At 50.5% G+C, this 15,122-nt stretch overlaps 1 protein-coding gene across 3 annotated transcripts in view; it reads left to right on the forward strand.

The window, feature by feature from the left end:
* Positions 1-206: 206 nt before the first annotated feature.
* Positions 207-15,122, forward strand: part of Tmcc2 (transmembrane and coiled-coil domain family 2) — a 38,908-nt gene continuing 23,992 nt past the window's right edge. The window contains exons 1-3 of one of the 3 annotated variants that reach the window (XM_048430713.3): positions 674-805; positions 9,769-9,878; positions 10,388-10,912. In XM_048430713.3, coding sequence (XP_048286670.2) covers positions 10,415-10,912 — 498 coding nt within the window. In that variant the 5' untranslated portion in view covers positions 674-805; positions 9,769-9,878; positions 10,388-10,414. Of the gene's footprint in view, positions 806-1,397; positions 1,862-9,768; positions 9,879-10,387; positions 10,913-15,122 lie in introns of those variants that run through there. The other 2 variants (XM_048430711.3, XM_048430712.3) reach the window with 2 other exon arrangements.

Here is a 15,122-nt window from a genome sequence, read left to right on the forward strand (position 1 = left end):
CTGCGCTCGCCTCGCCCTGGCGCCGGCGGGCGGAGGCCCGGGCGGGGTAGGCCGCTCTAGCGGCGGGCTGTGGCCGCAGCCTTGCGCTGCTGCTGGCGAGGAGCGGGGCGCGCGGCGGGAGGAGGCAGGCCCATGCGGGGCGGCGGCGGGCGGCGGGGCCGGGGGCCCAGGGCGGCCCTACGGGAACCGCCCGGCCGGCTCCCGCGCTCTCTGCCTGGCCCAGCAGTCCGGCCTGTGGGCAGGGATGCGCCGTGTGGTCTAGCTTCCCGCCGCCCTGCGCGGCCCTGAGGCAGAAAGTTTGGGGGTCGGGAGCGACCCTCCTCCCCGCCAGTGACTGCCCAAGGACTCCTGCAGCCCGGCTTCGCCCGCCACCTGCCTCCGCTCCCCAGGTCGGAATGAACTATCCCAAGCCTCCCCCTCTTCGCCCTTCCCTCATCCTCCTTTAAAAAGATATTTTCTTAAATTCAAGAACTCGTGATCTGCCTACTCCCCTCGTCCATAATTTAAACCCCAGGTCTTTTGAGTGCAAGAGGGGGTGCGGTCTCCGTCAAGACAGCACGCTAGAAGGACAGATTCCCCTTGCCGACCCACTTACACCATGAAGAGGTGCAAATCGGACGAGCTGCAGCAACAGCAGGGCGAGGAGGATGGGGCTGGGATGGAAGATGCCGTTTGCCTTCTGCCGGGCGCGGACCTCCGGCCTGGGGAGGCCTCGGGTGCAAACTCGGCTGGCGGGCCAACTTCAGATGCTGGCGCTGCGGTGGCACCCAACCCGGGTCCCCGAAGCAAGCCTCCTGATTTAAAGGTGAGCTCAGACCGTCCCCAGGCAAGCCCAGCCCGCCACGTAGCTTTCCCCACCCCACGCAGAAGTGTCTTAACAGAATAAAAGTGATGGAGAAGCTCGCAGAGGTCAGAGAAGATGAACGACGTTCCCGCTAGGACCGGAGGGGCAAGTTAGGTACCGTTTGTGCCTGTCTATAAGTTCCATTTCAGGCCTCTGTGTTCTTCATTATTCAGCCAACGGTCTAATGACTCACTCATCCGAGATTGTTTGAAGAACGTGTGTGAAATGCTATTTGCAGACAAAGGGCTGGAGAGATCCAAGATGCTAACTTAGAAAGTTCACAGTACTCTTCCTTCTGTAGGAAGGCTGGGGAAGAAGATCGCCGCACGGGATGCTAAATAGGTTACCGCTACCTTCCTATGCCAATTAGCCTTCTCCGGGTGGGATTTTTGAGCATCTCCCTGAACGAAGCTCAGTTTGTCTATCTATGAAAGGGGGCTGTAGATGTCTTGCCGTTAGGTGGAGCCAGAGGTTAAGCTAGTGCTTGGAGATCCCTGTCTGCCTGCTGAACCAACCCCCAGGGTGGAGAACTGACAGGTGGCAGGGCAGAGCTTGGGCTGGTTGGGGCCTCGGTTCAAGTTGCACACATGCTGAGACGGCAGCCAGAATCAGAATTGGAAAAGGCCGTTCACATGGAGCTGTTTATTTTCCAGCCCGAGGTCTTCTAGACAATCGGCGAGCTGTATTGAATATATCTCTATGTCAATTACTGCAGCAGCCGGGATAAATAATGCGTCTTTGCTGGAGTTACCACCAGGACTGCCAGCTCAGGCTCCTCGGGCCAGTTCACTGCTGGGCTGAGAGAGATGTCAGCCCCAGGAAGGAATTTAGAAGCCTCGGGGATTGATGCCTTGGGAATTTTCTCTGGAGAGGGTGCAGGGTCTGGGATAGGGGAGCAGAAAGGACTCCCGTTAGGTTAAAACCGTATCGCCTATGGCTGTGGGCACTGAGGAGCTCTCCAGAGTAAGCCAATGACATTCCTTCTTTTGCCTGAAGAGCTCAGAGTCAGGAAGCCAGGTGAGTGTGTGTATTCTTTTGTGTGTGTGGTGGTGCGTGTGTGTTCATTTGTGTCCCTTGGGGGATGGGAGCACCTTACTCCTTGTGTGGTCTTGTAAAATTTTGTGGAAGTTTTGCAAATCTGACCTCTTGTTCACCAACCTTATGTCTAACCATGGGCTCCGTTGGACACCTAGGCTCCCTTCACAAAGCTTGTGGTTTTCATCAGACCCCAAGAAGTGTCACTCCCTCCCCCAAGTGACATGTTTCTGTTTTAAGAGAGATGACAAGCACAAAGAAGTCCCTTTAATGCAGCGGGGAGGAGCGGGGTGGGGGGGGTGATCTTTTGGCCTCCCTCTGCTAGCTGTGGTATGGGGACTGCAGTATCCCTGTGTATCTAAAGCTGCCCGAAGGTTGGTGTTTGTACCCTCCTGTATTATCTTTTTTGGTGACACTCGTTTTGGTCAGGAGCAGATAAAGCAACAGCTCTGCACTCGACTGTAACATATTAACCGCTGGACTGTCTTAAAGGAGAATTGAGAATTGAGAATTGAGGACCCTCACCTCCACACACACCCCACCTCCACACAGCCCGGCAGTGTGGACCCAAACAAGGAGACCATGGCAAGTGCAGCTCATGCAAGTGCAGGGAGCCGGCAAAGCTCTCCTGCCTGTTTATCTCTGTCCTCTTCATCACAACATGTTTACTGCAGGACAGACTTCTCCACCAGATGTGGCTTGGGGGCCACCCCAGTTTGGCAATGTCACTTAACTTTTCAGAGGAAAGAGACAAGGGATATTGGAGTGTGGCCAAACTTGTTTTCCATTGCTGGACAAGTTTTCCATGGCTGACAGTTCAGTGGAAAAATTTCATCATTGTCTCTAGAAGTGGGTAGAAGTTGACTTGTTCTAAATTTGATGATGGTACCAAAAGGGACATGTTTCCTTTTTAATTTGTGATACCATTTGTCCCATACTTGTGTTTAGTTGATGCTGTTCAGCAGCCCTGGCTTGTTTTTGCTTTCATTTTGAACTTGGAGATAGGAACTTTCAGTCCCTAGGTCCCACTTCTATTTTCTTATGACAGCTCTGGGGTTGTGACTGATAGAGTGCTATGGAGGAAATAATCTTGAGCAAGGAGCAAAAGCACGAAAGGCTCTGTCTAAAGCACCTCCATGGTAGGAGAGGAAGCAGAAAATTCCAGTCTTTGCTAGAAGCATCTGAATGTTTGACTAGTGATGGCCAGCAATGTCAGGGGCTTCTACTGTCTCTGGTTCTTTAAGGAACATCATATTGTGTGTTGTGCATTTCTCGGTTTATTTTGTGTGCGGATGGGTGTGGGGGTGGACGTCCTGAGATCATAACTAGAGTCTTGAGCATGCTAGCCTGAAATCTGTGATTATGGAGTGGGTAGGACCCGTGGGGTGGGGGGAGGGAGAAAAATAGCTGCGTAGTAGCAGTTTTTAAACGGTAACTAAAACAGAAAAGCAACCTGCAAATGGACCTGGCCCCACAGGAGGCTTGTGTAAACACTTCTGAGGCTTGCCACAACTTCACATAAGCATGTATCCTCCAGGGGAGATCTCAGCAGACAGTGTGTAAGGGTAGCGTGACAGTTTAGCATGAATTCCTGTCTAACCACCCAAGCTTATGTCTCCAATTCATTTGTTCTCTTGATCCCATCCTTTGCTGCTCTCCGAGTCCGAGCTTGTTGAGGATAGATGCTGGTGACTTGTCACAGAGTCTGCTGGCTGACCAAAAGTGTAACAGCATTCTCCAGCAAGGAGACTGGCTGCAGTGAGAAGGGGTGTGGAGAGGCACTTAGGAGAACTCTACAGACAGAGATCCTGTTCAGAATACAGCATGTAGTTGGGGCCTGGGTGAACGGTTGAGCTGAGCGTGTGGTTCTGTCCTGAGAGCTTGGTAAGCCTGAGATTGGGCAAAGGCATTGCCCATCTCCCACCGTTCCAACCCCATGGTTCAGTTCAGGAACAGAGCCCTTCCTGGGAGGAAAAGCCTGAGGATGCTGGCCAGGGAAAGTTTCCAGAGGTGTTCTGTCTCCTTTTAGAAGCCGGATTTCCCCCTGGGATTTCTGAGCAGTATCATGGTCATTCCCTGAAGAAAAGAGGGAAGTTCCACCACCCGTTGTTCCCATCTGGTTGTAAGCACTTTTCACTCCAGAATCCTTTGGGATGGTTCAGACCAGGTCCTTCTGTTCATACTATACCCTCTTCTCCCTTCCTACTGAGTGAGGAGCAGAGTGGACAACAGACGACGCCAAGGGAAAGCCACAGCTGAATCCTAGTGGTTCTCCTGTACGGGTGCTCGAAGGTGCTTCAGTGCCCTGCAAATGGCTCACGAGCCTTTCTTGTTCATCAGTGCATTGGCAAGAGGGTATGTTTGTGCAGTCAACAGATCCCGGACACTTTCAGAGGGGAAGATGTTATTATAAACAGTGAAATGGGACATGTATATAAAAAAGTGCCCACAGAAAGACATGAATAAAGTTTAATAAAAGCAAAAATAGACAGATCATCTATTCACTACCAAAGTCAAGAAAATAATACTGGCATTCCCAAGCCTCTGTTGGTTGACACGTGGTATCAGTTTTTAAATGAAGGAGAAGACCGGCTACTTTGGGGGTGGGGTATAAAGACATGTGTGCTTCCTGGGACTTTAGATAATTCAGTGACTGTGGGGTACGGCTACCTGGGACCGTACTTCGCCCTGGAGTCCTGCTGTCATTTAGCAATGGTGTGCTCAGACTTGAAGACCCCTGCACTCTGTGGGACATGGACCCCTGAGGTAGATTTCATCTGGGGAGATAGGCTTGAGGGAGACCTAACCCAAGAAATGGAAACTTAGTTTCTCAGCAAGGCAACACCAGGATGAAACACTTGCAGGAAAATCCCTAGGCTTCAGTATACTTGGAACACCCTGTAATGGAATCTGAAACAAGAAGGGTGCTTGAAGGAGAGATGGCTTTAGATCAGGATATCAAAGAAAGGGCAGAGCGCTAATTAACAAACGAGAGGAGAATTTCCAGCTAGGATAATAAGATGACGAGAACCAAGACCTCAGTATAGTCTTTGCCCTCTTCCCCTTCCCTGTCAGTGTCAGGGGCCAGAGAACTCTGAGGAACGCTGAAGTTGCTGGTTTTGACCCATCTGTACCCGTCTATACCTCAGGACAGAGGATCCTAAGGCCCAGGACTGCCCCTACCCCTCTAGCCTGCAGCAATATTCAGAGCAGCCCTACGTGTGGGCTCAGCAGGAACTAGGGCCGGCAGGAAAGCATGTGGCAAATGAAGCTCTCTGTTCTCCTGCCACATATTGGGTTCTAGATTCTCTCCCAGATGCCCTAGTTGCAATTCAGTTTACAGAACATGCTTCCTCTTGGTGTGTATCCAATTGCGGCTTAGTTGCCAATCCCATTAAAGATGCCTTCTTCTATAAGGAGTTGAAACATTCAATAAATTATGAATATGGAGGTGGGGTTAAATGATACTATGGACAGGGCGAGGCTCGGTGAGTTCTCAGGATGTGGCTGGGTGGTCTCACTGCCAATCCAGAACCACCCGTGTTTACCTCTCCCATGCGACTTGACATCTCCCTTGGAAATCCCCACCAACTAGGATCTCTGGACCAAGGCCCTGGCTAAACAAGGGTCCAAACATAGGAGTCTCTCACCTGAATTAAGAAGTTAAAACAAAGCTGCTTGGGGTGGGGGAGGGAGGCAGGTTTTGGATTTGACTTCTCAAACCAAACTACCAAAAGTTTCCTCATTCCAGCCAAGTTAGCTAAGTGATATCCACTGCAGGATGAGGCTGACTACAAGGGCACGAATCCCCAGCAAACCCTCCCTGAGCCACTTGTGGGGACAGTAAGTTCATTCTCCTGCCAAGCCAACACATTCTTGGCAAGTTACTAAGATGATAAATGGAGCCAGGGGTTCAAGCCATAGCAGGAGGGATCTGGATTTTAGACACAAGCGAAAACTGCTCAATTGAACGTTTTAAAGTTTTGGAAAAGATTAAGCCCTTGGAAAAGGTAGTTCCCTAAAGATTACGTAACTTTTCAGGACAGTTTTGTAGACCTGGGACAAATAAATAAATTGTGATGGCCATGTTTGCACTGGGGTCTCTGTCAGGTAATAGGTGAGACAGTTATAGCGGCTGCTCCGTAGTCACCTGTCTTGCCAAGGATTCAGCAAGCTGGTGGGTAAGAAGCCCTTGGAGCGGGCACCAGGAGCGGAGTTGCAAGACAGCGCATGATGAATCGCAGAATGCGTGGTGCAGATAATGAGCCCTCATGGGCTCAGAGTAGAGGGAGGCCACGGACCCTGGCATGACTAGAGAAGGCTTTATGGAGTGGGCAGACGGAGAGGGATGGTGACAATGGGAAGAGGCAGAGAGAGGACACATCACAGTGGCAGCTTTAATAAAAGTCTGTTGTTCTGGGGTACATAAGTTAGTTCTGTCCAGAGATGGCAGTGGATGAGGTGCCCTTTCTCGACTGACCTTACTTAACTCCAGTCCGACTGTTTTAAGTAAGAAAGACACAAGAATTCAAATGGGGTCAGACTCGGCCTCAACTGCTCCTGGGTTAAGTAAGCTCTGCTTTGCTTTGTTGTTTTGAATGTGAGCTGATCCTGGCGAAGAAGAATGAATCCGGAAACCTTCCATCGCTGTGCATGTTTCCAATAGAAACCCCGAGCAGGCTGGGAACCAGCAGCTGCTGCCTCTCCATCACTCTCTGGTCAGCAGCAGGAAGCCTGGAGCAATAGACTTCCCCTGCAGCCCCTCTGCAGACCACCTCTGCTGATTCTTGGGGACAGTGGAGAGCACAATCCCCTCTGAAACTCCACAGTTTCTGTGGGTTTTCCCAGTAACTCATTCTCTAGCGCTGGCCCTGTTTCCATAGAGACCCTATAAATAGAGGAAACGTTGGCGACCTAGGCTTATAAAGGCTCAGGGTGACCCAGGCGCCCCCTGAGTTCTCACAGCCCTATCTGTGATGGGGCAGAGGGAATTTCAGACCAGGTGGAGGAAGGCTAAACAGTTGCCACCTGGGAATCATTAGTTCTGGGTTCCCCAGACCCTTTCAGCATTTCTGGGATTGACGAGAACACAAGGACCCCTAGGTATTGGAAACTGCTTTAGGTCCTGTTTTTAGGCCAAATGGTGCCCAGGACACGGCACCCTGAAGCCTTTTCCTTTTGACTTCTTGAAGCTGTCTTTGCAGAATCAGAAGCAAACTTCCTTTTGCTGGGCCCACACCCAGGGAGGAGAACAGCTGAAGCCTGCTGTTCAGAAAACACGGCATTCTCAGGAAAGAATACCATTCTTCCTGAGAGCATGGTGTCACCCAGGGAGCTCGGGTCCTCCCTCCTCTTGAAGACAGTTCCAGGAAAGGGACAGTACAAGTCCCTCACTGCTTTCCCCAGGTGTGGCCCCTCCCTGCCCATGGATATAAAGAGCTTGTGTCCCATCCCTGACTCTCCGGCCTCACAGCTCTCTCTCTCTCTCTGACACATGGTCTTGTCTGGCCAACACAGTGGCTTTTGGCAGCTGGAGGAAAGCAAAAGTCAATGTGGAAGAGCAAGTGACATTTAGAAGCTGGAACCTGTTAGTCAGAGCAGGTGGTGCTTTCTGCTGCGTTGGTGGCGAAGTTCCCTTGAGCTGGTCGCCATGGTTTTCCTCTCTTCTGAAACTTGGGGCTGGGGATGTATATGCACTGAGGATTTTTCTTCCCCCCTCATCATGTTAGTTATGTCAAAACCCTTAACCGTCTCCCTGACACCCACAGGTAGAAGCAGCTGGCCTGTGTGTCACCCTGCTTGCTAATCTTGCTCTTTACTCCCCCCTCACCCCACATTGTTTCTTGGCTTCTTTTTGTTCTTTGCCTTCATATCTACTGTGGACTTTAACGGAGTCCCAGGTACTGCTGGTGGGAAGATCCTTTACCTGCAGAGCACCCGGGGAGGGGAGAAATGAAGAGCTGAAGAGCTGTGGTCCGAGCCTTGCCCAAGTCCCATGATGAGGCCTGAGCAGATCTCCGTATAGTTCAGTGGCCTCCGTCTAACCCTGCAGTTCCTGCCTTAGGGTCCCAGGAGACATACAATACCACAACTACTGTAGCCTCGTGTCAGGTGTGGGCCAGTAGATTAGACTAGGTGTTGGAGGCTCATCTTTTTGGCTTGGATGAACTACGTAATTATTATGTGCCTCAGTTTTTTTTTTATCAGCAAAATGGAATGTGGGTGCTATGGCCTGTCAGTTTTTAACTCCTGGAATAAGACTAGTGTCAGGTTAGATAAGCATAAGTTGAAAAGCACTCTGCATGGTTTTAAGAATAAATTGAACAAGGCTCGTCAGGGTCAAGCTGATATGGCAATGAGTAGTTGAGATTCTCTAACCTACCCCCCCCCCCCGCCGCAACCCATAATCCACCAGTTCCCAGGTTCTGGCTGTGTACCCAGGACCTCAGCTAAAGTCTTTTAGGGGAAATTGTCTCCCTGAGTGAATAGGAAAGAGGGGCTTCTGTATAAGAGAAGCAAGTTAGGAATGGGGTGTGGAGGAAGGGCCTAGAATAGAATATTAAGTTCAGAGGATATAGTAAATTTAACAAAAACAGTTGAGTAAAGGCCAGGGCCAAGAGGCCCCCTCTGTGGAGCCTCATGGGAAATCTTGTGTCAGCTTGAGTCTGGTCATGTGAGGAAGATGGTGGCTAGCTCAGGTAAGTCAGGAGGCCCAGGATGGGGCTTACTCAGAGTTTATGGCACCTGTATGCTACTATCCACTCTGCCTTGGATATCTGGGTTCTGACCCAGCGTATATTCAAGTGGGCTTGGGGTACTGCCTCTCTCATTGCTGAAGAGAAGGCAACTTTGGGAACACCTGGCATAGAAGATGTGTTTCTAGGGTTACCCCAAACCTCAGTTCTTGAGAAGGAATAATTTCCCTATCTGTGGGTGCAAGTGTGCGGTTGTTGCTTTTGTGGGTGTCTGGGGAAACAATGAGATTATGCAGGAGAGAACATACCTCCGGAGCTCCAAACTCAGCTCGCGGTGAGTTGCGAGGATGGACATGTGTGGCCAGTTGAAGTGGCCGGTGAAGTGACAGTTCTGGGGTTGGCTGTAGGACTCAGATGAGGATCCTTCCCTTCTGAGCAAGTGCAGGCCTTGTAGTCACACGGGAGTGTGGGTGCAGCAGCAAAGACCGTGGTGAGCAGCAATGAGTGGGCAGCCACTTAAAAGCTGGAGACCTGTGCTTTCCTGGTTTCTTCATGATCTAACCTTTGCTCTGTTTGTTTCTAGAAGAAAATAGGGAAGAAAACTAGTATGTGTAATTTTTTTTTTGGACTGCTTAAATTGTTTTCTAATGACGGAGGTTGCTGTGTGAGGTTATAGGATGTTGGCATGGAGTAAGCCCTGCTGTGGCTCCTGAGCCCCAGGTGACTTGGCTCTGTTTCTCTCTTAGAGGTCAAAGTGAAGAGTTGCCCTTGTCTTCTAAGTCCCACCCATCCTCCCCAGCTCTGGAGCTCTACAGAGGACTCGGCCCGCACAGATAAGCCATCTCCTCATGAAAACGCTGCAGCCATGCACCAGCCATTCATCCTGGGCAGTGCTGGGGAGGGAGCAGCTGGAGTCTCTCCGGGCACTGCTGCAGGAGGGCAGCACCAGACTCCGGGCTTCTGTTTGGTTCTAGTCTGAGGGGGAATGAATCCCCTTATCTGGACAGCTATTTCTGCTGTAGATACTCTGGGCTCAGAAAAGTTACGTTCATTTCATTGTCCGTTACGCCAGAACTTCACTGGCTGCTAGTAACACACGATTGTAGTAGAGTCGTGTAGACAGAGGTAGGTTTTATGGATTGTTTTCTTGGATGTGTTGGTCCTCCATCACCAACTATCATCTCGTGGTTACAGGATGGCTGCTACATCCCCAGATACTATTTCACATTCCAGATGGGAGAACTAGAAAAGACTAGTGCCTTTATCGAGAAAGCAAATGTGCTGAAGCCGGAAGTTCTAGCAAGGTACATTAACACTTTGCAGTTTGGTTAGTGAGAAAGGGGGAAAGGTGCTGAACACATGATTAGCACAGCCTGCTTCAGTGGTGTTACCTGATTATGTGGTCCTGCTTTTTCCAAGGAATGTCACAATGAGACCTCTTTGGCAAGGGATGTTCGGTGGTCTCGATGCCCCAGTGCAGCTTGAAGGACAGTCTAACATGGAAGAAGGGAGGTGATGGGTCTGGGGAGACCAGTTGGGAAGGATGCGGCCCCAGGAATGCCTGTGTACTACTTGTGTGCTGCTAAGCCCCAGGCTCTAGTCTGAGAACATCCCGTTTGGAGATCTGAACTTACTTTAGGAACCGAAGGGTAGATGCCCTTGTGGGCATGGCAGGCCACCTCTAGGGATCCCGGCTTTGGGAAGTCTGTACTAGCTGCTCTAGTCTCCTAAGATTAGACCCTTCTTCACCCCTGCCTGACAAGGCATCCAGGAGCTTTCCATTGACCAGGGCTTTTTATCTCTCTTCCTTAAGAAAATCCAGCAGCTCTCAGAGGGCTCCATGTTTGGCCACGGCCTGAAGCACCTGTTTCACAGCCGCCGCAGGTCACGGGAGAGGGAGCACCAAGCGTCTCAGGAGGCCCAGCAACAGCAGCAACAGCAGGGCCTATCGGATCAGGACTCCCCAGATGAGAAGGAGCGCTCCCCGGAGATGCACCGCGTCTCCTATGCAGTGTCCCTGCACGACCTGCCTGCCCGACCCACTGCTTTCAACCGGGTGTTACAACAGATCCGTTCTAGGCCCTCCATCAAGCGGGGCGCCAGCCTGCACAGCAGCGGGGGGAGCAGTAGCCGGCGTGCCAAGAGCAGCTCCCTGGAGCCCCAGCGTGGCAGTCCTCACCTGCTTCGTAAGACCCCCCAGGACAGCAGCCTGGCAGCCATCCTGCACCAGCACCAGGGCCGACCCCGTTCCTCCTCTACCACCGACACAGCCTTGCTCCTGGCTGATGGCAGCAATGCGTACCTCTTGGCTGAGGAGGCTGAAGGCATCGGGGACAAGGTAAGTCCCGGCAGGAGGGCCGCGAGAGAACCCCTGAAGTCAGGGTGATGGCCTGCGTGGCACTGCTTACACCTGCTACACCCCATTATCTGCCCTTGCTGAGAAGTCAGGATACGACCAATTCAAACACAAGGGGCTGATTGTTGTTTGTTTAGGGGATTGTTTTTCAAAAATAGTCATTTGCTTAGATTGTTTGATAGTAATTTTGGTTTGTTTTCCTTAAGCATGCTTTGAAGAGACAGGAGTATGGTTATCCCTCTTATTAGCAGCATTAACTGGCCACTTAATCTCCTTGCCCCTCTGTATCACCAATTGAAAATGGGATGCGAGGAATGAATGGGTTAGCATAGGCAACTTCCTGGACTGGAACCTGGGACAGTGTCTTTACTGTGATTATTACCAAGCAGAAAAGAAGGGGAGGAAGAAGTGTTATTTGGCCCTTCTTGAATGTATCCAACTCACTTGTTTATTAGTTTAACAAATATTTAGCGAGTCCTCATTGGCTGTTACAGGAGTGAACAAACCAGCATTGCTGTGCTCATGCTGCCCAGCATCTAGAAACACTAGAGAATGGGTGGAAAGGCTCTCGTGACGGCTTTGGGGATTTGGAAACAGAGTAGTCAGGGTGGAGAGGAATTGGCTGAGACTTTCTAGAAGAAACTATTGAGCTAAATCTCCAAGGAGGGAAGGAAGGTTGGTATGCAGCAAAGCAAGGGAGCTGGTAGCAGGTGCTTCTGCTTTTGGAGACTCGGGGAAACAGAGGCCAGCGTACAGGGGTCATGCTGTGTCCTGTCTGGGAGTCAAGTGAAGCGAAGGGAAGCTGGGAAGTGAGTGCAGTAGGACAGTAGGCAGTTGATTAGGAAGCGGGAGGGAAAAGGAGCCAAGGAAACCATCTTTGAAGTTTTTGCAGCAGCTGCAACCACAAAGATGTCAAAGAGGAAATCAGAAGATTCTGGAGAGTAGGAAGAGGCTGTGGAAGCGAAGGAGGAGACGAGGAACCTCTGTCTTCTGGCTTAGCTTAGTGGCACTCTCCCTGGCTCTGACCTGCTGTTTTTGCCACATTGGTTTCTTCCCTCCTTGCCTCCTTTTTCTGCCTCGACAGCATCTCTGCAGGTTTGCTCCCACACACACCTGGGTGCCCTTCCAAGGCTCTGGGGCTGTGACTCATTTTCCTCTAGTGGTCTCTCTCTCCATCATCAGGGAAGAAGGAGCAGGGTCCAGGAAAGGGGTTGTCCCATTGCAGGTACATTGAGAGCTGCCCAGGTAGAGAGGACCCACTGGCTGGCGAGTGAAAACAGCATTGAGGTTGAAGTCACTGGTGTAGGTGAGGTAGATCCTCAGAGGGGCATTTCGAGTGAAGAGAAAGCTCAAGTCAGATCGCACTGGCATAGAAGGGACAGGCAGCCAGCTCTGACCTGCTGTTTTTGCCACATTGGTTTCTTCCCTCCTTGCCTCCTTTTTCTGCCTCGACAGCATCTCTGCAGGTTTGCTCCCACACACACCTGGGTGCCCTTCCAAGGCTCTGGGGCTGTGACTCATTTTCCTCTAGTGGTCTCTCTCTCCATCAACAGAAGAAAAGTCAGAGCTGAAGACTTGATTGACAGGAGGCATGTCCAAATGTCAAAGATGGCAGAGGGCTTGGGATTAGAGGGCGATCATGATGTCTTGGCCTGCAGAAAAGGAGGTGAGGAAAGCTGATGAGGTGGAAAAAGGAGATTCAGAGCTGAGGCAGTTAAAAAGCCAGTGCACAGAGAAAGCCTAAAGAGGAGGTGGAGCTAGAGATGCCATTGTGGTTTAAGACTTGGGAACTTGCTTGGATATGATTGTACATACCTATAATCCCAGTACTATGGATCTGAGGCAGGAGGATCATGAGTTCAAGATTAACTCGAGTTATATAGTGAGATTCTCAATAAAACAAGGACTAGGGATATAGTTCAGTGATAGAGTGTTTTAGCATGTACAAGGCCCTAGGTTTGATTCTTAGAAGAAGAAAAAAGGCTGGGCAGTGGTGGCACATGCTTTTCAATCCCAGCACTTGGAAGGCAGAGACAGGCAGGTTTTTTTGTGAATTTGAGGCCAGCCTGGGCTATAGAGCAAGTTCTAGGACAGTCAGGGCTACATAGAGAAACCCTGTCTTGAAAAAAACAAAAGAAGGAGGCAAGGGAGAGGAAGAAAAGGAGGAGGAAAAGGAGGAAGAAGAGAAGAAAAGAATTTAGTATCTTGGGAAATGGGAACTAAGACTCAGACAAGGAAGGAATGGAGAGAGACTTAATTTGATATGTCAAGATCTGAGAGGTTAGGTAGTCCACTTGGTAGAGGGGAAGCTAAGCACATGGACTTAGCTTGGGAAATGGTGGCGGAGATCAGAGAGACATAAAGGCAGCCTGTTATGTGGAGGGCAGAGGGAGGAAAATTGTTACAGCAAGGACCTCAACAATGAGGGCAGGTCTGCCTGCGAGAGTTTGAGGAAGAAGGCGGTCCTCCTTCTAGAGCACAGGAGCTATGGGAGAAAGGGCTGCCTTGGGGAGAGGAGCTGTGGGGACAGCCTGCTGATGGACAAGTCCCTGCCTAAGGAAGACGGATGACAGAAGACGGGCACAGTGGGAAAAAGGGGGAGTAGGAGAATGGTGGGTGGTGTGGAGCTCTGGGAGGACGAGGGCTAGTGGGTTCTCTGGCATCAAGGTTCCAAGGACACTCGGCTATAAAGTTGCTTCTGCTATAGGTTGTCACCAGCCCAGAGTCAACTCCCTACACAAGATCCAGAACTTTCTAACATTGACTGGGACTTCTGTGCATCTTGATTTTTGGAAACATTTGGAAGTTAATGCACTCGGCCACATTGCCCGCCTGGGTAGACAGTGGCTTAAATTTGGCTGGATGCTCTTCCAGTGTGGACATCTTTTTGTGAATTCATTAAAATGGTCCCCTAAGCCAGGTGAGCCAGATTATAAGAGACTTGTTAAAACCACAGAGCTCAGCCCTGTAGCACAGTTGTGGTAGCTCCTGGGTTTCCTAACCCCAGGCCCGTTGCTCTCCCCACCATGCCAGGCTGCCCTGCATGTGGAGCTGGCACTGGTAATCAGTGTTGGTTGCTCTGCCACCAACTCGTCTGACCCAAGTTTTGCTTTGGCAGAATGATCACACCCAGTGATGACTTTGCAACAGTTTCTGGCCGTGAGCTGTTGAGCTATTTCACATATTCTACATGTAACACGGGTTCTACACGTCTTCAAGAAAAAGGGCTTTCCACGGATGGTTCTGGACCACCTGTCTGCAGCAGAGCCTCAGCTGGCAGCCATAAGTCAGCAGACCTCCCTTCCCCTCTCGGGTGCTTTCCTTACACCTTCCTGCTTTCCCCTTTATTTGACAACGTTTATTGACCATCTACTAAGTGCTGGGTCCTATTCTAGGCATTGAGGATAATTCAGTGAATGAAAGAACAGTTCCTGCAGCACCACATCCCCCATCCTAGTGGGCGGAGATAACCACCAAATGACTGTGCAATGTATTTGGTAGTAAGAATGCTGAGAAGCGGAATAGAAGCAGAGCAGGAAGGCAGAGGACGTGGGTGGCCATGCTATTTTGATAGGTTGGTCAGAAAAGCCTCTCTGACAACGTGACGGGTGAATTGTGTGGATATGGAGTGGAGATAGCAAAGTAGAGAACTCAGAATCAGATCAGGGACAGGCTGGACTGGAGGATGGGGAGAAATGGGGAATACTGTAGACTGCCAGAAAAAGGACTTCTAGATTTTTTTTTCTTTTTCTTCAAGTGATAGGGAAGGTTGCTAGAGAACTGGATACAAGATTACTGGTGCTTCCCTGTGAGAACTGACAGGTTGAGCCAGCAGTCTGGTAGAACGCTGACGTGTACTCCAGAGGAGCTGATGGTTGGAGCGAGGTGGTTATAGAAAGGATGCTGGCTGAACTCTTGATTTGCTTCAGATGTTAAGCCAAGGGTTTCTGATGGATTGGATATGGGCATGATGGGACAGAAGTCAAAGATGGCTCATGGTTTGGGGCCTGGCTGCAGGACAAAAGAAATTTCTGTGAGCTGAACAGCAGCAAGATGGCAAATTGAACAGCTATTCCTTTTCTGGGGGAGAGGGGGAGCGGGCAGAGCTAAGTTTTGGCTGTGTTAAGTCTGAGGAGGCTATTAAACACCCCTGTAGAAATGCCAAATAAGCAGTAGGCTGTACAAGTCTGGA

Source organism: Myodes glareolus, chromosome 5 (assembly GCF_982192425.1).
Source record: "Myodes glareolus chromosome 5, mMyoGla1.1, whole genome shotgun sequence".
In the NCBI taxonomy this organism is placed as follows: Eukaryota; Metazoa; Chordata; class Mammalia; order Rodentia; family Cricetidae; genus Myodes; species Myodes glareolus.